Source organism: Bos javanicus, chromosome 3 (assembly GCF_032452875.1).
Source record: "Bos javanicus breed banteng chromosome 3, ARS-OSU_banteng_1.0, whole genome shotgun sequence".
NCBI lineage: Eukaryota > Metazoa > Chordata > Mammalia > Artiodactyla > Bovidae > Bos > Bos javanicus.
Genome location: NC_083870.1, coordinates 52,349,787 through 52,371,027, shown reverse-complemented (window position 1 = coordinate 52,371,027; position 21,241 = coordinate 52,349,787). Strand labels below are relative to the sequence as shown.

Genomic DNA, 21,241 nt, shown 5'->3' with positions numbered 1-21,241 from the left:
TGAAATTAACTGAAAACTAAAACTGAGGTTTGACAGGAATACTTTATTAGCACAGACTGGGATAAGAAGCCCACAATCAAGCTAAGCTTATATTTTCAATTAAAATTAAACTAGAAAAGGAAAATAAATAATAAAATTGTATATCTATAGTCAACATTGCCAAAGGCCAGGATCATTTTTAAAAACAAATTAATTAATGTCATACAAAGGAAGATATTCTGATAAAATTAATAGATTAATTCAGAAAAAAAAGTATATGTGTAAAGCTTTATTTACCTGTGAAAAAAGAAATCCATATATTTTTTCTGCAAATAAAGTAATTTTAAAAAATATTTTACTGGACTATTCCTAGTTTTACAACAACTAGACCTTTTCATTAAAATTTATAGAATATAATTTTTAGAAGGAAATGCATCTAACCTTGTAATTTTGATTCAATTCCATCTTTGTTCAATCCAGATGCAAAACCTATTTAAGTTATGAAAATTTATTAAAAATAAAATAGAATGAGATTTATTCATCCTTAGAGGCTTACTTTGATACCCCAGTTAACTAGAAAAGAGTAGTCTAACTAAATCTTAAATAGAAGAAAAAAGTACCTTAAAGTTAAAAAAAGGCTTAAACATCTATAGAAAATAACTATTGTTGTGAAATCCTTTCAATATCAAATGGCTTTCTTTTGTTAATTTTACTGTATAACAGTGACCAGGAATACTATATGTATTTTTTCCTCTTACAGATCTGAAACTTTTGAACCTGTGGAATTAGAATGGTATTATAGCAAGTCAGGTTTTAATTTTATATTCTACAATTCCAAGTATTTTTACTTTATAATCTTTACCACATGAAAGAACCCTCTAGAAGCAACATAACCATAAATGTTAGCTTTAGAAGGAAGATGAAAATTCCAACAGCAACAATATTATCATATATTTTGGTTTGAACACCAGTTTGGACAAAATTCAAAAATTGTTTTTGGTTTTAGCCACCAGCGAAGCCCTTTAACTTATTTTAAATAATTCTAAGCATTTTAAAAATTTTTGCTGGAGACAATTTTTTTCTAAAAGGTCTATATTTAACGGTGTTGATTTCAAGCCTTATTAAAAGACTAGAAGTAAAACAGATAAAGATTTCTCATGTTTGTCTAATCTTGCCTCTAAATGTATTTGTTATAGTTGTTACTTTTATTTCTGCTACCTTTTAACTTCTATAATCTATTCTGTGACCTATTAGTAAAAAATAGGCCCAAATGGCTTGATAAAATTATTACTCTTCAAAATCAAAGTAACAAACCATAATGAGATGGATTTTTCAAGGCTCTGATATAAAGCAAGGTTGATCGTATCCATTCCAAAGCAATATTCACGTTTGTGATGGTATGCAATACTATCTCTGCATTTAAATGCTCAATAAGATGTCTGTGCAAACTAATGGGGGAAAAAAACCTTTTCATTAGTATTATGCATTTCAATGTCATAAAACTCATTGTTTAGAATAATATTTGATAATTTAATGATATAGTTGACTATAACTGAATACTATTGCTACTTTAATAATTCAGAAAAGTTAACTTAATTTTCAAAAATATGAGTAAACCTTAATGTCAGTTTAACTTTTCAAAAGTTACAGATTTCTTTCTACTCCATGACTCTAGAAAACAATATTGCTTAAAAAAAAAAAAAAGGCTGGGGAATAGATTACATCCTATTTTCCCCAAGAGTATTATAATCAAACACTTTTCTACAAGGTCTCAGGGTTCCTGTCTTCTATTATTATGCAAATTTAAAGATGTGAAAATTATATTCCTCTCATTACTAATTTGGCCTTTTATAACAAGAATACATGCAACTGCATGCTGATAAACAATGCTAAACAACTACTACACTGTCTTTTTCTAACTATTAATTTCTTAAAAGAATAAACTTTCTAACTAGGTTATTGAAAAATTCCAAGAAAATGGCCTTAGAAAATCCCTAATCTATTAAAAGGAAAAATACAGGATATATTAACATTATTTTTTGGAATATTTTACATATTACCTGCTTTCTATAGTGTCACTGCAAGCAAGCATCTGAATATACTTCTCTTTTGTGCTTAACCGAGTCATAATAACTGCAGTGGCTGTAGTGTCAAACTGGAAGAAAAGAAAAAGAGAGAGAAATTTAATAAAGAAAAGTATATGTTCATACCAGTTTTCTTCAATAACTCAAGATTTTCATTTTATATTAAACAATTCCCTGTCTTAAACAACAGGTCAAAAAGACCTTAAAAATGCTTCTGAATTGAATGTTAACTGAAAATTTACCTTAAAATCCTCCCAACAGTATAGACATAAAAATACCACTTTGGTTGCAATATAACAATTTTGGCAATAGTAAAACCAAAACAAACTTAGGTAACTGGTTAAAAGCTGCAAGATTTACTGTAATTCACATATAATCTAAATTATCCTATAAAAATTATAAATTTGTGTAACATAATATTTTGGTATTCTCTGAAAAGATATTCCTCCTAAATTTTACCTTAGTCCATATATGAATGACTTTTTTATTCAAGAATTTGTCAGATTAGGCCATGTTTTATAATGTATATGGGCTGATTTTTAATTGTCACAATATCTGGGGACCACTACTGGCATTTGTGATAGTATCCAGGGATGCTACATGTTCTGCAATGTACGAGTCCTATGGAATGAAAAACAGTCCCATCCAAAATGCCATTCAGTATAAAAAGCAAACAAAACAAAACAAAAAAATCTCCAAAGCCAAAAAAAAAAAAAAAAACCAACCCCAAAACCCTGTAACAGCATATACATTCACAAACTCAATCACTTATCAACAAGTAGGAGTTAGAGGGAGTGAAGGGAGTACTTGAGACTTGTGAAGGGAGTTATGTGGGACTTTGATGAGACTTGTTTTACTTCTACTCCTCCATGAAAGTAGTAGATTTTCTTAGTTACATTTATTTTCAAACCTACTTTAAATGTGAAATATTAATCTTTTGTTTAACAAAGAATACACATCTCTTTTTGCTTTTTACACTGTCTTCATTATTTTATTTTTTTTCATTTTACATTGTCTTTAAAATGAATTACAAAAAAGTGAAATACTGTCACTTACTTGAGGTCGACCAGCTCTACCAATCATCTGTAGAATATCTGTTTCACTGTATTCTTCAAACATTCCTCCAGCATAATGCATTGTAGATTTTATAACCACTAGGTGAGCAGGCAAATTGACTCCCATGGCTAAGGTACTGGTAGTAACTGTATCAAATTAAAGAATATTACTTTTAAGTCATATAACTTTATTGTTTCAGGTAAAAGTTTTCTTATAAAAGAATATTTTTATAAATGTATAACAATAAAAACTTATATATAGGAAATTCAGAATAAAAAGAAAGAAAAGAACATCACTATGTAAAATAATATATCTTAAAGCTGAAAAACTAATTCTTACTTTTCAAACTGCAGTATTTGCTAAAATAATAAAGAACTAAAACTGCAAGAGAGTTTACTGTAGCACATATTTGTATGGGTAGTTATAATTTAGATTCTTGGAAGAAAATAGAAATAAGTAAGAATACCTGAGTTTTTTCTTTTTTTCCCTTAAAATAGTTTCCAAAAGATCTTACAATATCCACAAGAATATGTTTTACTTACAAAGAACTGGTATATCTCCAACAGTAAAAGCTCCTTCAACTACTTTTCTATCTGACAGTTCCATACCAGCATGATGATAAGCAACACCATGTATTAAGATATCTACAAAAGAAAAATGTCATCTGTCATGTACTTTTAAAGTTAATTAGTAATTGGCTCCTTTTATCTATAGGTGAAAATATGATTTAGAAATTATCTCTAAACTTACCTCTCAGTTTTGAATCTTTTATGGAATATGCACACTTTTGTAACCTATTTAAAAAACAAAAAATTATTGAGTTTTTCCTATTAGCATCAAAAACTTGGATAGTGTATTACTTAATTATTTTGAAGATTACAGATATCAAAATATGTTTATAACATCATTTTTCAAAAACCATCTTCAACAAGTAGAGACTACCTAACTTTCACACTGAGAAGTCCCTAATTTTACAACTAGGCAAAACAAAAACAGAAACCCCTAGATAATCCAATTTTTAAAAGGGCAGAGGACCTGAATAGACTTTTTTTTTCAAAGATGACATACAAATGGACAACAGGATAAGAAAAGGTACTCAACATCACTAATCATTAGGGAAGTGCAAATCAAAACGACAATGAGACATCACCTCAAACCTGTCAGAATGGCTATTATCAAAAAGACAACAAATAACAAGTGCTTGTGAGGATGTGGAGGGAAGGGAATCCTTGTGCACTGTTGGTGGGAATATAGCAAATGCAGCCACTATGGAAAACAATATGGAGATTTCACAAAAGTTTTAAAATAGAACTACCATATGATCCAGCAATTTCATTCCTAGGTATTTATTCAACAAAAATAAAAATACTTAATTCAGAAAGATATACGCATCCCTATGGTCATTGCAGCATTATTTACAATAGCAAAGATATGGAGTCAATGTGTCCAACAATAGATGAATGGATATATAAGATGTGGTATACACACACACACACACACACACACACACACACACGTGGAATATTACTCACTAATAAAAAAGAAATGAAATCTTGCCATTTATTTGTAACCACACGGATAAACTTAGAGGGTATTATGCTAAGTGAAGTAAGTCAGATAGAGAAAAGCAAAAATTATATGATTTTCCTCTTATGTGGAACCTAAAAAGCAAAACAAATGAACAAACACAGAATAAAAATAGAGTAATAGAAACAAAACAAACAGGTGGTTGCCGGGGGAAAGGGAAGCAAAGAAATGTGTAAGGGAGATTAAAAAGAACAAACATACAGTTACAAAACATGAGTCATGGGTACAAAATGTAAAGTGTGGGAATACAGTCAATAATTATGTATCAATATTACCTTATATAGTGACAGATCATTATGACGATCATGACAATCGTCACTAGACTTATTATGACGATAATCTTGAAATGTATAGAAAACACCAAATCACTCTGTTGTAGGACAGGGACACTGACCCCACAGTGCTGAAGGTCAATTATACTTCAAAAAGGAACAAACAAATTCATGGAAAAAGATGGTGGGGAAGGGGAACTAGATGAAGGTAGTCAAAAGGCACAAACTTCCAGTTATAAGATAAATAGGTTGTTGTTGTTTTCAGTCATTAAGTCATGTCCAACTCTTTGAGACTCGTGGACTATAGCACATCAGCTTCCTCTGTCCTTCACTATCTCCTGGATTGCTCAAATTCATGTCCATTGAGTTGGTGACACTATCTAACCATCTCATCCTCTGCCATCCCCTTCTCCTTTTGCCTTCAATCTTTCCCAGCATCAGGGTCTTTTCCAATGAGCTGGCTCTTTGAATCTGGTAGCCAAAGTACCAGAGCTGTGCTTCAGTAACAGTCCTTCCAATGAATATTCAGGACTGATTTCCTTCAGGACTGACTGGTTTGATCTCCTTGCAGTACAGGGGACTCTCAAGCATCTTCTCCAGCCCCACAATTCAAAAGCATCAGTTCTTTAGTGCTCAGCCTCCTTTGTGGATCAACTCTCATTTCCATGCATAAGTACTGGAAAAATGATAGCTTTGACTATACGGACCTTTGTCAGCAAAATAATGTCTCTGCTTTTTAATATGCTGTCTAGGTATGTTATAGCTTTCCTTCCAAGGAGCAAGCATCTTTTAATTTCAAGACTGCAGTCACCACCAGCAGTGATTTGGGAGCTCAAGAAAATAAAATCTGTCACTGCTTTCACTTTTTCCTGTCTATTTGCCATGAAGTGATGGAACCAGATGCCTTAATTTTAGGTTTTTTTAATGTTGAGTTTCAAGCCAGCTTTTTCACTCTCCTCTTTCACCCTTATCAAGAGGCTCTTTAGTTCCTCTTCACTTTCTGCCATTAGAGTGGTATCATCTGTATATATGAGGTAGTTGATATCTCTTCTTAATCTCTTCTGCTTCTGTTAGGTTCTTACCAGTTCTGTCCTTAATCATGCCAATCCTTACATGAAATGTTCCCTTGATATCTCTAATTTTCTTGAGATCTGTCTTTCTCATTCTATTGTTTCCCTCTATTTCTTCACATTATTTAAGAAGGCTTTCTGATCTCTCCTTGTTATTATCTGCATCTCTGCATTCAGATGGGTATATCTTTTCTTTTCTTTTTTTTTGGGGGGGGGGTATATCTTTTCCTTTCTCCCTTGCCTTTTGCTTCTCTTCTTTCCTCAGCTATTCATAAAGCCTCCTCAGACAACCATTTTGCCTTCTTGCATTTCTTTTTCTTTGGGATGGTTTTGGTCACTGCCTCCTGTACAATGTTATGAATCTCCATCCATAGTTCTTCAGGCACTCTGTCTACTAGATTTAATCCCTTGAATCTATTTGTCACCTCCACTGTATAATCATAAGGGATTTGATTTAGTTCATACCTGAATTGCCTAGTGGTTTTCCCTACTTTCTTCAATTTAAGCCTAAATTTTACAATAAAGGAGCTCATGATATAAGCCACAGTCAGCTCCAGGTCTTGTTTTTACTGACTCTATAGAGTTTCTCCATCTTTGGCTACAAAGAACATAATCAGTCTGATTTTGGTATTGATCATTTGGTGATATCCATGTACAGACTTGTCTCTTGGGTTGTTGGGAAAGGGTGTTTGCTATGACCAGTGTGTTCTCTTGACTAAACTCTATTAGCCTTTGTCCTGCTTCATTTTGTACTCTAAGGTCAAGCTTGCCTGTTCTTCTGGGTATCCCTTGACTTCTTTTGAATTCCAATCCTTTAAGATAAAACTATGTCTTTTCTTGGGGTTAGTCTAGAAGGTGTTGTAAGTCTTCATAGAACTGTTAAACTTCAGCTTCTTTGGTATCAGTGGTTGGGACATAGACTTGGAGTACTGTGATGTTGAATGGTTTGCTTTGGAAATGAACTGAGATCATTCTGTCTGTTTTGAGATTGCACCCAAGACTGCATTTTGGATTCTTCTGCTGACTCTGAGGGCTAGTCCATTTCTTCTAAGTGATTTCTGCCCACAGTAGTACATGTAATGCTCATCTAAATTAAATTTGCTAATTCCCATCCATTTTAGTTCACTTACTCCTAAGATGTTTAATCTTGCCATCTTCTGCTTGACCATGTCCAATTTACTTTGATTCAAGGACCTGTATTCCAGGTTCCTAGGCAACCTTGTTCTTTACAGCATTGGACTTTACTTTCACCACCAGACACACCCACGACTGAGTGTTGTTTCTACTTTGGGCCAGTCGTTTTATTCTTTCTAAAGCTATTTATTAGTAATTGCCCTCCTTTCTTCCCCAGTAGCATACTAGATACTTTATGACCTGGAGGGGGCTCATCTTTCTGTATCATATCTTTTTGACTTTTCATACTGTCCATGGGGTTCTCCAGGCAAAAATACTGGAGTGGGCTGCCATTTCCTCCTCCAGTGGACCAATTTTTGTCACAACTCTTCCCTATGATCCATCCATCTTGAGTGGCCCTGCATGACATGGCTCATAGTTTCATTAAATTACACAACCCCCTTCACTGTGACAAGGCTGTAATCTATGAAGGGGAAGATAAATAGTTACTGCTGCTGCTGCTAAGTCGCTTCAGTCATGTCCGACTCTGTGCAACCCCATAGACGTCAGCCCACCAAGCTTCCCGTCCCTGGGATTCTCCAGGCAAGAACACTGGAGTGGGTTGCCATTTCCTTCTCCAATGCATGAAAGTGAAAAGTGAAAGTAATGTTCAATATGATAAATATAATTAACACTGCTTCATGTTATATATAGAAGTTGTTAAGAGAGTAAACCCTAAGAGTATCATCACAAATGAAAAACATTTCTATTTCTTTAATTTTGCATCTATAGGTATGGATGACAAATATTCACTAAACTTAATGTGGTAACCATTTCATACTATATGTAAGTCAAATCATTATTTTCTATACCTTAAACTTATACAGTGCTAGATGTCAATTATATCTCAATAAAACTGGGAAAAATAAGGAAATGAATAAGTATAAATAAAACCATCCAAAAAAAGAGGGAAAACCCCCAAAATCTCAGGAAACACTTTCACTACAAGAATACTACCAATTAACTTCCTGAAGTTAACTAAATTTTTTCAAAATGTAAAAAATTCTTAAATTTAAATACATGATACACAGAAAAACTATTTTTTAAAAATCTATGGAGACCAAAGTAAACAAAATGTTGGGTATGTTAGACAAGTTTAGAAACCTTAGTAACAGAATCTTGGATAGAAAGAACCCCTAGAATGTTAACATTTAATAATTAGGTAGAAGAAGTGAAAACGGACTGAGATGGAGTAGAAAGCAAAATAGGAAGAAACATAGTAGACAGTGATCATGAAAACACAGACTGGTGTTTTTAAATAAGGTAGGAGTGGTCAAATGTGTTAGAGGCTCCTGAGAGATGACTTGACAAGATTGGCTTTAGTAAACGATACAACATGGATTGGAAGTGAGTAAAAAATGAAGAAATACGAATAATCTTTCAAATAGGGCTATGAAATAAAGAAGACAGGATCAACAGTTGTACTAAGATTCATTGTCTTATTAATCCTCCAAATTACTATTATCTTTATTTTACAGATAAGGAAGCAAGCTTGGGAAAGTCAAGTAACTTGAAAAGGTCAACCCAGTTTTCTCATCTCATTTACGTTATCCCTGAAAGTCTTTCTACATACAAGAAAATATTTTAAAATATACCTCTGTTTCTGTTCCACAGTCATAATAAATTTTGCATCTTTCACAAGAACCGAAGCAGCCTGTTGCACACCTTTCCTTGTTGCACAAAACTAAAAACGAATGAATAATTTTTATATTAATCATATTAAAAATTAAACATTACATTAAAAAATAATCAACCAACAATCCATACCACAAGTGTGGGTTTCTGATCAGAGTACGTTTGTATAATACTGGCAATTTTGTAGTTGAGGGTTAAATCAAACTTGAATTCAGTTTGGTTATCACTGCTGGGAAACCCGAGAACCACTTTCCGAAGTTTCACTGGTCTATGTCTCTCATCCATTTTCAGACATACAGCAGATCTTTCACCATCTGAAAGCCATTCTGCAATCTTTAAATGACAGAAACACACACAATGAATTTTTTTCTAGTAAAGTTTTATGGCTAACATGCCCAATTACAGATCACCTTAAAGTCAAGGTATAAAAATATTTAGTCAAGTAGTCTTTTTCAACATTACATATTTTAAAGATACTATTCAATTGATATATTGGTAAATATTTTCAATTAGCAGTGTTTCAAGATTACACCCACTTTTTAACATGATAAACTTTCAATTATTATTATTTTGTTTTAGTTTCCTTCTATAGAGTCTAAATTAAAACTAATTTCAACAAAGAAATTTAATTTCTCAGTAGCACTGTAACTTCTTTGCTATTTTTCAGATATATTTCAGATATATATTTCAGATATTGCTCAGATATAGCTGACACTTCTTTTGTGTTATACTGAATACTAGCTGAATAGTAGCAAAGTAATGATTGGCAAAGGCTGGCAAAGGTTGACAACTTTTCTAAACACAGAACAAATAAACACTTGTGAGATGGAAATGCCAAAAGCATATTTCAGACTCAATTCTAGAGTCCTTAGTTAATTTCTGGAACTGTGGAGAGCAATCCTTAACTTCACATAGACTGGTTAGGCTTCATGTTCTGCTCTGAAACAGTTTCTTTGACAGGAAGATTAATGAGTTTCTAACTGCATAGGAAGGAATTATTAAAACATCTTCAAGGCTCTCATAGGTACAGATGAGAACAAGAATTTACAATTTGAGAAGGCCAAGGATAAAGGCAAAACTGAGGAACAGGACTTATAGAAAGAGACAGATGGTGTTCACAGAAGTAATGATTATCACGAAGGGGAAGACAGTTTCAAGAATTAGAGTACTGATATTTAGTAATTGCTTACAAATCAATATAAAAGTTTAGTATCCCAATGTGAAAAAGGACAAAGTCTATGACCTGACAAGTTGCAAAACAAAAAGAACTTAAAGTGATTGACTAAAATATTAAAAATATTTACTTCAGTAGTAATCAAAGCAGTACAAAATTTTAAAATAAGGTACCATTTTCAATAACAAATGAGAACTATTTATAAGTAATAATAACAATAATTTCATTATATTATCCAGTGTTAGACTACAGATAAATAGCTAATGGTAGAAGTATAAATGAATATAACATTTATTGACATGGAAACACTTAAAAGTAGCATGTAAGTCATAAATGAGTATGCATATTATGAATTCATCAATACATCTAGAAGGACAAATGCTGGTTTTTGTTGTTTATACATACTTTAAAATTTTCTCTATTAGTTTTGAATATAAGCAAAACAAGTTGTCATTTTAAAAATAAAAATGATTAATTGTGTTAGAGTAAAGGCAAAATTTTACACTGGATTAGAGAATACTGTATAGCAGCTTTTATGAAAACAATTTCTAAGAATTAGCTGAGGGAACAAGTCACCTTACAAGTAGGCTGTTAAGTAAATAGGAGTGAGAAAGCAGAGGGAGACTGTCCTATTTTTCAAGCTTGCCAAAAAACTGAAGAAAAAAGTAGGACATGTATTTGTCATAGAAAGTATAATATTGCACAATTATTTCTTTACCTGTTCGTGTACCCTATTAACTTTGAGATCCTCCTGAAGAGCAGGGTCTATATGTTTTCACTTTTGCATCTATTAAGAGTGCCTACGACAATTCCAGGCAAATAGAAATGGGGGAGGTGGGTGGCAATCATTCAACTAATACTAATTATTTTTATTCTCTATCATATTTGCTAGACAACTAGAGTCAGCTGGTTACAACAATCATATTAGCCAACTTTTTATGAAATGTCTAAAATCCATGAAATTATGACTTTTAGATACTAATAAACAATGGACTTGCACCAAACATACTTTATTAAATCCACTCAACCAAATTTCACGGCCTTAATACTGTCATAGCTATGAGATCTAACCATAACCTTCCACAACATACCTTCCAATTAAATTGGTTAGGTGATTTACAGAAAAAAACTCCTCACTTTTCTCTAAGATCAAATATTTCACTAAGCCATAAAAAGAAAAACTGATAGATTAAAATTCTAGCTTACGTCCTCAGCATTTGGAATCGTTGCAGATACAGCCACAAATCTCATTGGAATAATACTGTTGGTATTTTCTACAGCAGGAGATAAAATCTGCACAGTTTTCATTCTGCTGACTACAACTTCAAGAGTTGGTCCACGATTTTCATCTTTTACAACATGTACCTGAGAAAAAATTAAGACTCATTAGCTAAAAACAAAAATCTATCTAGTCAACTAAAATGTAAAACAATATTAAACACACTTCCCTAAGAAAATAAGCATTTTCCCCTTGAAGGGATAAAGCACATATAGAGTTTGTCCATTCAAATCATCTCTTCATGTTTATATCTGAAAGTGAATAATGTGTTCACTACCTCATCAATGAGAAACAATCGAACCAGATGGACCAAAGAGTTGTCTCTCCATTTTCTAGTCATGCTATCCCATTTTTCCTAGGAAAAAAATGCAAGTGGTTTAATATGATAAGGAATTGTAATAAGTATTATTAAGATATTGATAAAATTTTAAGATATTACAGATGATGGGCAATATTTTAGTTAATATTGATGTCTTAAAAGTATCCAAAGAGACTTATGGAATTTTGATAATACTGCGTTTAAAAAACTGAACCCCCATTTATTTTTAACTTTTACTCAAAATTATAGTCTAATTACCCTTTTTAAGCTCTGCCAAGGTCCTCCCTCTATAATACATAACATTTGGATAAAAGAATACAGCAACAAGTATGATTATAAATTGTCCACAATAACAAACTGCCTATCCATATCTTTTGCCAATTTACTCCCTTTAATTGTTTATCTTTTACTTAATTGACTTGTTAGTGTTCCTTATATACCCTGAACAGTAGTACTTTTTGTTTGTTTGCTTCACATTGCAAATACATTCTTCTACTTTGTGTTTTCTTTTAGTTTTTATTCATGGTAAAGAGAAAGAGATATTTTCTAAACAACAAAAAAATATATATAAATAACACCTACTGGAGTTGTCATAATAATATGGGCATGCTGAATCTCAAATAGGTCATCCATTACTGTATCTCCAGTGAGTTCTTTACAATTTAATCCTATTGGTCCAAATTTTTTTTTCCAATCATCAAAACGCTGACTACACAGGGCTTTTATTGGTGCCACTGCAATATAAGATATCCATTTTGAATGTCAGTGCAATTTAAAAATTATTTTCACAAATGTTAATAAAGTTAGCACACATCTAGATACCACCTAATATTTATACATTAAAAGTTAATAACATAAACATATTCAGATATATAAAGTTAATCACTGAGCAGAACTAACAAGAGAAAATTGTAACTAATAGTGAAGAAAGGTAAGACAGGAAATTATCACCATTTATGATCATCGTCTTTTTTTAACCATGTGTATAAATTTGGGGGGGCTTCCCTCATGGCTCAGATAGTAAAGAATCCACCTGCAATATGGGAGACCTGGGCTCAATCCCTGGGTTGGGAAGATCCCTTGGAGGAGGGTATGGCAATCCACTCCAGTATTCTTGCCTGAAGAATCCCCATGGACAGAGGAGCCTGGCAGACTACAGTCAACAGGGTTGCAAAGAGTCATGACATGACAGAATGACTAAGCACATATATTTTTTGATGAAAAAATTTTTAATATATATGTTAAAAAGGAGAGAAGAGGGAAATCTGGGAAAATATGTTTTGAAATCTGGGAAAATGTGTTTTGAATTCAATGGTAACAGGACCAAATGTGATATGGCTTTATTTAAAAAGTATGAGAAACTAAATAATAGGACTTCCCTGGTGGCTCAGACAGTAAAGTGTCTGTCTACAATGCAGGAGACCTGGGTTCAATCCCTGGGTTGGGAAGATCCAAATATGATATGTCTTTATTTAAAAAGTATGAGAAACTAAATAATAATTCTTATGTCTTGAATTTGAACTTATTTCTTACTTTTACCTCAATGGGTTTTCATTATTATGATTAATTATTACTTTTTCAATATACAGATACTTACTGTAAACAATTTTAATGTTTGACCATGGCAATGGTACTTCCATTAACAGTCTTGTTATAGCTAGTTCAAACACTACAGTTTTCCCAGAACCAGTTGGAGCACAAATCACAAAATTCCTATCTGTATAAAGAAGCTAAAAAAATAAAATTTAATCAATCATAGGATAGAATTTTTGAATTCTCAGTTTGTTAGAAAATATGCCTTAGGAAGAGTCTATGGAATAATAGTTCAAACATCTTAACTTCTAAACTTACTAAAATAAGCTTGCTTTACATCTGCCACTCTCAAAAATTAATACTATTAATAATTTATCATCAAGTTTTGTCAAAGTAATATGCTAGACCTAGAAGTAAATAATTTATTTAGCATTCAGAGACATTTTTATAAATCTAAACAACCCACCTATGAAAATTGCATGCATTCATTTAACAAACATTTTTTGAGCCCCTATAATGTACCAATCACTGATAGTACTAAGGACATAAAAGTGAATGTGATCTGGTCCTTGTCCTTAGAGAGCACACAATCCAGTAAGAAAAGGTAGACAGGTAAATAATTAAACAAAATACTTACATCATCAAAGGCTTTGGACTGTATATAATTGAAATATGGAAATTCTTTGAAAATACTTCTAAATTTAGCAGCTGAGAATGACATTAAGGAGTCAAATATTTCAAAATTTTAAAAACGGGTTACTCAACTGAAAAATTAAATCAATATTGACTGACAATATTTAATTTCGAGGCTTTAATACTTGTATTTTGGCATCATAAGAAAGGAACAGACAGCTACAGAGGGAAGGATGGAGATGGCACCCCAAGAGGCTCAACTTGAAGAAAGGATCAGTGAACTTAAAAGACAGGACATTGGGGTTAATGCAATCAGGGGAGCAAAACCAAAAAGATTGACAAAGAGTGAAATTAGCTTAAGGGACTTATGGAACAACATCATGTGGACCAATATACACATTATAAGGGTCCCAGAAGAAAAAGACATAAAACTTATTTAAAGAAATAATGTATGAAAACTATCCTAGCATGGGGAAACAGACATCCAGATCCAAAAAAATCCCAGAAATTACCAGAGAAGGTGAATCTCAAGAGACCCATATTGAAACACACAGTAATTAAATTGCCAAAAGTTAAAGACAAAGGGCTTCCCTGATAGCTCAGTTGGTAAAGAATCCGTCTACAATGCAAGAGATTCTGGTTCAATTCCTGGGTTGGGAAAATCCACTGGAGAAGGGATAGACTACCCGCTCCAGTACTCTTGGGCTTCCCTTGTGGCTCAGCTTGTAAACAATCCACCTGCAATGTGGGAGCCCTAGGTTTGATCCCTGAGTTGGTTAAGATCCCCTGGAGAAGGGAAACGCTACCCACTCCAGTATTCTGGCCTGGAGAATTCCATGGACTATTCAGTCCATGGGGTCACAAAGAGTTGAACACAACTGAGCAACTTTCACTTTCACTTGCTGAACAAAAGACGAAGAGAGAACCTTAAAAGCAGCAAGGGAAAAGCAACTCATTACAAAGAAATTCCCATAAGACTATGAGTGAATATTTCAGCAAAACCCTGGTGGAGCAGATTGTGGAATGATAATTTTTGGGTGTGGAAAGAAAAAAACTGCCAACCAATAATGTTTTACGTAGCAAAGTTTTTCTTCAATTCTGAAGAGGTTTTGCTAGAAAAAAAAACTGAAGGTGTAGCAGCACTTGCTGCCGCTGCGCCGTGCTGCACGTGCCGAGGGCTCCTGCAGCTGCTCGCGCGGAGCCAGAGAAGAACGGCGAGAACGAGATTGACACTTCTGCTCCCCGCCGCCGGACACTTACGTGGGACCCTTGCCCAACTCAGCCTCAGAGCTGCGCGTTAAAAAAAAAAAAAAAAGCAGCCGCCGTCCCCTTTTGCAATATTGCAAGATAGGGGAAAAGCAGACCATGGTGAATCCGGACAGCACCTCCCAGCCGCCCCTGCTGACGGCCAGCTCCCTTTCCTGGAAGCTGTGCGCAAGCTGCGGGAGCAAGATTGCAGACCGCTTTCTGCTCTGTGCCATGGACAGCTACTGGCATAGCCGGTGCCTCAAGTGCTCCTGCTGCCAGGCGCAGCTGGGCGACATCGGCACGTCCTGTTACACCAAGAGCAGCATGATCCTTTGCAGAAATGACTACATTAGGTTATTTGGGAATAGTGGTGCTTGCAGTGCTTGTGGACTGTCTATTCCCTGCGAGTAAACTCGTCATGAGGACCCAAGGCAATGTGTATCATCTAAAGTGTTTTACATGCTCTACCTGCCGGAATCGCCTGGTCCCGGGAGATCAGTTTCACTACATCAATGGCAGTTTATTTTGTGAACATGATAGACCTACAGCTCTCATCAATGGCCATTTGAATTCACTTCAGAGCAATCCACTACTGCCAGACCAGAAGGTCTGCTAAAAGGTCAGAGTAATGCAAAATTCGTGCCTTCATCTTAGATCTTGTTTATCACAGGTGGATCCCATGTGTCTTCAGTAGACAAGTCACCTTTGTAGCTAGCACCAGTGCCAGCTCCATGCCATTGCACCTTCTTGAGTCTTGATTGCTCTTCCCGCATTTATGGGTGTATTAAAATGACTGAATATGAACATTAAGGACTCCGTGAACTTGAGCTAATGGGAGACTGTAGAGAAAATGAAAAAAGATCCACTGGAGGATATCTTTGGTGGGGGGAGAGGAGGGGAGGGAGCTTGGGAAGAGGGAAATGACTAATGAAGCTAATTAAAAGAAGCATTCAAATTTGCTTTCTACCCTCATTAACAATTAGCAGGGCACTGGCCAGAGTTTGTACCCTGTGTTTTACCTTAACAACATTCTGTTTGCTCTTTGTATATTTAAGTGTTGTAAGGAAATGTGTTTCAATCAAAACTGAACATGAGATAAAGGAAAGAGATGTGGCTTTTGTGATATTCTATCACAAACACTTTTATTGTATCTCTGTAAAATACATTGTATGTATACATATAAGTGTTTTTATCCTAATGTTGCTACTGCCATGGCAAAGACAAAAAAAAAAAAAATGGGAAAAAAAATCAGGCTCATAGCAGCTACTATGTAGAAATTTCCCACTTCTAATTTGCTAAATGAAAAAAAAAATCTTTTATTTGTGATATTTTCAGAGACATTTGCTCTAGTATGGTATATTTAAATAATAAAAGCTTAAAAGAAAACAAAAAACAAAAAAAAACTGAAGGTGTTGGTTACCACTAAACCAGTTTTACAAGAAATGCTAAAGGAAATTCTTCAAGCTGAAATGAAAGGATGCTAATTAGTAAAGGTAGTTAATCACTTACAACTCCAGTATAATGGTTAGAAGATAAAAGTACTGTATCTATAATAATTTATTATTGGATACACAATATTAAAAGATATAAATTGTGGCATCAAAAACAAAATGTGAGGGAGTATAAAATTGTAGAGCTTTTGTATGTGTTCAAATTTTTTATCAGTTTAAAAGAGAGGGACGACCCAGAGGGATGGTATGGGGAGGGAGGAGGGAGGAGGGTTCAGGATGGGGAACACATGTATGCCTGTGGTGGATTCATTTTGATATTTAGCAAAACTAATACAATTATGTAAAGTTTAAAAAATAAAAAAAAATAAAAAAAAAAGAGACTGTTAAAACTGTAAGACTTTTTAATGGAAGTCTCAAGGTAACTACAAACAAAACTCTACAGTTGATACAAAAGATAAATAGAAAAGAGCAAGAACACACCATTACAGAAAATCATCAAATCACAAAGGAAAAGAACAAGAGAAGAAAGAAGCAATAGAACACAAAATGTCAAAATACATTAAAGTGGCAATAGTAAGTCCATCTCTATCAATAAATACTTTAAAGGTAAATGGAATAAATTTTCTAATTAAAAGACATAAAAGTGGCTGAATGGACTTAAAAAAAAAACAGGACTAACTTATTTGCTACCTACAAGAGATTCATTTCAGCTTTAAGGATACACATAGTTTGAAAGCAAAGGGATGGAAAAAGATATTCTATACAAATGGAAATCAGCACATAGTAAAGTAGCTCTACTTATATCAGCAAAATAAACTTAAAGACAAAAACTGTCATAAGAGACAAAGAGGTCATTATACAATGATAAAGCAGTTAATTCATCAGGAAGATAGAGCAATTGTAAATTCTTATGCAAACCAAACATTGGAACACCTAAATATATAAAACAAATATTAACAGATTTGAAGAGAGAAATAGACAGCAATACAATAATAGTAGGGACCTTCAAGATGCCACTTTCAACAATGGATAGATCATCCAAAAAGAAAATCAGCAAGGAAACACTGGACTTAAACTATGCCTTACACCAGATGGATCAAACAACTATACACAGAGCATTCCTTCTAGCAGAAACAGAATATACATTCTTCTCATGTGCCCATAGAACATTCTCCAAGATAGATCATAAGTTAGGGCACAAAACAAGTTTTAATAAAGTTTTAAAAGAAGACTGAAATCATATCATGCCCCTTGTCCAATCACAATAACACAAAACTAAAAACCAACTAAAAGAAGAAAATTGGAAAATTCACAAATATATGGAGATTAAACCACAAGCTCCTGAACAACCATTAGGGTTAAAGACGAAATCAATAGGGAACATACCTTGAGACAAATGAAATGAAAACATAACATACCAAAATTTATAGGATCCAATAAAAGCTGTTCTAAGAGGGAAGTTTATAGTGATAAGTACCAAAATTAAAAAAAAAATCACAAATAAACAATCTAACTTCACACCTCAAGAAACTAAAAAATGAGGAACAAAATAAGTCCACAGTTAGCAGAAAAAGGAAATATCAAAGATTAGAGGAGAAATAAATAAAAAGAAACACCAGAAAAACAACAGAAAAGGTCAATAAAGAATACATTTATTCTGAAGAATAAACTTAAGTAAAAAGATCTGTATGTTGAAAATTATAAGACATTGATGAAAGAAATTGAAGATAAAAATAAATGGAAAGATATTTCATGTTCATGGATTCAAAGAGTTAATATTGCTGAAAGTCCACACTACTCTAAGTGATCTACAGATTCAATGCAATCTCTATCCAAATTCCAACTGCATTCTTCACAGAAATAGAAAAACAAATAAAAACTCATAGAAAACCACTAAAGAAAAAAAAAAAAAATCCAAAGCAATAAATACAAAAAAGAACAAAGCTCTCCAGCCTTGTTTCCATAATATGCCCTGATTTCAAACTATATTACAAAGCTATGGTAATCAAAACAGTATGATATTGACATTAAAAACAGACATATAGATCAATGGAACAAAATATCCAGCCCAGAAATAAACCTACGCCAATATGGTCAATTAACTTTCATCAAAGGAGCCATGAACTAGGAACGGATAATCTCTTCAATAAATGGTGACGGGAAAATTGGATATCCACATGCAAAAGAATGAAACTGGACCCCTATCTTACATCATATGCAAATATAAGCTCAAAATGGATTAAAGACTTTAAAAGAAGACTTGAAATCATAAAACTCCTAAACAAAAACAAAGGGGAAATGCTTCTTAACACTGGTTTTGGCAATGATTTTTTGGATTTGATACCAAAAGTGAAAGCAACAGATGCAAAAATAAATGAGTTTAAATATATATCAAACTAAAAAGCTTTTGCACTGTAGAAAGAAGAAACCATCAACAAAATGAAAAGGAAACCAATGGAATGGGAGAAAATATTTGCACACCACACATCCACCAAGGGTTAATATCCAAAATATACAAGGAACTTACAAAACTCAAAAAACAAATAATCCAGTTTAAAAATAGGCAAAGGATCTGAACAGACATTTTCCCGAAGAAGGCATACAAATGGCTAACAGCACATGAAAAGGTTATCATCCCATGAAAAGGTCACCACATCATCCCTGTTCACTAGGGAAATGCCAGTCAAAATCATGAGATAGCACCTAACACTTACAAATCAAAAAGATAAGAGATAAATACTGGCAAGGACATGGATGAAAGGGAATCCTTGTATACTACTGGTAGGGATATAAATCAAAACAGTCATTATGGAAAAGAGTATGGAGTTTCCTCAAAAAATTCAAAACAGAAGTACCATATCATCCAGCAATCCCTGGGTTATATCCAAAGGAAACAAAATCAGTATCTCAAAGGGTTCAGGATGGGGAGCACATGTATACCTGTGATGGATTCATTTTGATAATTGGCAAAACTAATACAATTATGTAAAGTTTAAAAATAAAATAAAATTAAAAAAAAAAGAAATGTCTGTACACCTGATTTCACTGCAGTTATTATTTACGGTAGCTAAACCATGGAAACAACCTAACCATTAAGAAATAAATGGATAAAGAAAAAATATATACAACAGACTATTATTCAGCTTTTAAAAAGAAGGAAATTCTGCCTTTTGTGACAACATGGATGAAACATCATACAAAGTGAACTAAGTCAGACAGAGAAAGACAAATCCTGCATGGTATCACTTACAAGTGGAATCCTAAAAAAAAAAAAGGTCAAACTCATAAAAATGAGTTGCCAGGGGCCGGGGATACAGGAGAAACAGAGGCTGGTAAAAGAATACAAATTTTTAGCTATAAGAAGATTAAGATATGAGGACCTAATGTATAAAATGGTGAGTAGAGTTGAAAATAACTGTATTATTTGCTGAGAGAGTTGAACTTGTGTTCTCACCCAAAAAAATTTTTTTAAGGTAAATATGTGAAGTGACAGATGTGTTAACTAACTTGATGGTGGGAAACTTTTGTAATGTATATGTTTATCAAACTACCATATTGAACACTTTAAATATAATTTTATTTGTCAATTATACCTTAATAAAGCTGGGGTGGAGGAGGAATTAAATTATTCCAGTCCCCAGGCACATTCCATATTCTGAAAAGAACTTATAAGGTCCTTGTAGAGAAACAAGACTATCCAAGGGTTCAGTTCAGTTCAGTTCAGTTGCTCAGTTGTGTCCGACTCTTTGCGACCCCATGAACCACAGCACACCATGTCTCCCTGTCCATCACCAACTCCCAGAGTTCACTCAGACTCACATCCATCGAGTCGGTGATGCCATCCAGCCATCTCATCCTCCATCGTCCCCTTCTCATCCTGCCCCCAATCCCTCCCAGCATCAGAGTCTTTTCCAATGAGTCAACTCTTCGCATGAGGTGGCCAAAGTACTGGAGTTTCAGCTTTAGCATCATTCCTTCCAAAGAAATCCCAGGGCTGATCTCCTTCAGAATGGACTGGTTGGATCTCCTTGCAGTCCAAGGGACTCTCAAGAGTCTTCTCCAACACCACAGTTCAAAAGCATCAATTCTTTGGCGCTCAGCCTTCTTCACAGTCCAACTCTCATATTCATACATGACCACTGGAAAAACCATAGCCTTGACTAGACGGACCTTTGTTGGCAAAGTAATGTCTCTGCTTTTCAATACGTTATCTAGGTTGGTCATAACTTTCCTTCCAAGGAGTAAGCGTCTTTTAATTCCATGGCTGCAGTCACCATCTGCAGTGATTCTAGAGCCCCAAAAAATAAAGTCTGATACTGTTTCCACTGTTTCCCCATCTATTTCCCATGAAGTAATGGGACCAGATGCCATGACCTTTGTTTTATGAATGTTGAGCTTTAAGCCAGCTTTTTCACTCTCCTCTTTCACTTTCATCAAGAGGCTTTTTAGTTCCTCTTCACTTTCTGCCATAAGGGTGGTATCATCTGCATATCTGAGGTTATTGATATTTCTCCAGGCAATCTTGATCCCAGCCTGTGCTTCCTCCAGCCCAGGATTTCTCATGATGTACTCTGCGTGTAAGTTAAATAAGCAGGGTGACAATATACAGCCTTGACGTACTCCTTTTCCTATTTGGAACCAGTCTGTTGTTCCATGTCCAGTTCTAACTGTTGCCTCCTGACCTGCATATAGGTTTCTCAAGAGGCAGTTCAGGTGGTCTGGTATTCCCATCTCTTTCAGAATTTTCC

General features: G+C 34.0%; 1 protein-coding gene and 1 pseudogene across 3 annotated transcripts in view; one reads left to right on the top strand and one right to left on the bottom strand.

Moving 5' to 3' along the window:
• The window catches only part of HFM1 (helicase for meiosis 1), a 110,962-nt gene that overhangs the window by 69,998 nt on the left and 19,723 nt on the right, over window positions 1-21,241 (bottom strand). For all 3 annotated transcript variants that reach the window (XM_061411250.1, XM_061411251.1, XM_061411249.1), the window contains exons 6-18: window positions 13,799-13,869; window positions 13,226-13,358; window positions 12,211-12,362; window positions 11,587-11,664; window positions 11,237-11,395; window positions 8,989-9,189; window positions 8,817-8,905; window positions 3,870-3,913; window positions 3,662-3,763; window positions 3,120-3,265; window positions 2,040-2,134; window positions 1,294-1,427; window positions 421-468 (exon numbers count right to left, since the gene is read on the bottom strand). In XM_061411250.1, the coding sequence (XP_061267234.1) occupies window positions 421-468; window positions 1,294-1,427; window positions 2,040-2,134; window positions 3,120-3,265; window positions 3,662-3,763; window positions 3,870-3,913; window positions 8,817-8,905; window positions 8,989-9,189; window positions 11,237-11,395; window positions 11,587-11,664; window positions 12,211-12,362; window positions 13,226-13,358; window positions 13,799-13,869 (1,452 nt within the window). The remainder of the gene's footprint in view (window positions 1-420; window positions 469-1,293; window positions 1,428-2,039; window positions 2,135-3,119; window positions 3,266-3,661; window positions 3,764-3,869; window positions 3,914-8,816; window positions 8,906-8,988; window positions 9,190-11,236; window positions 11,396-11,586; window positions 11,665-12,210; window positions 12,363-13,225; window positions 13,359-13,798; window positions 13,870-21,241) is intronic.
• On the top strand, window positions 15,145-16,126 carry LOC133244294 (LIM domain transcription factor LMO4-like; annotated as a pseudogene).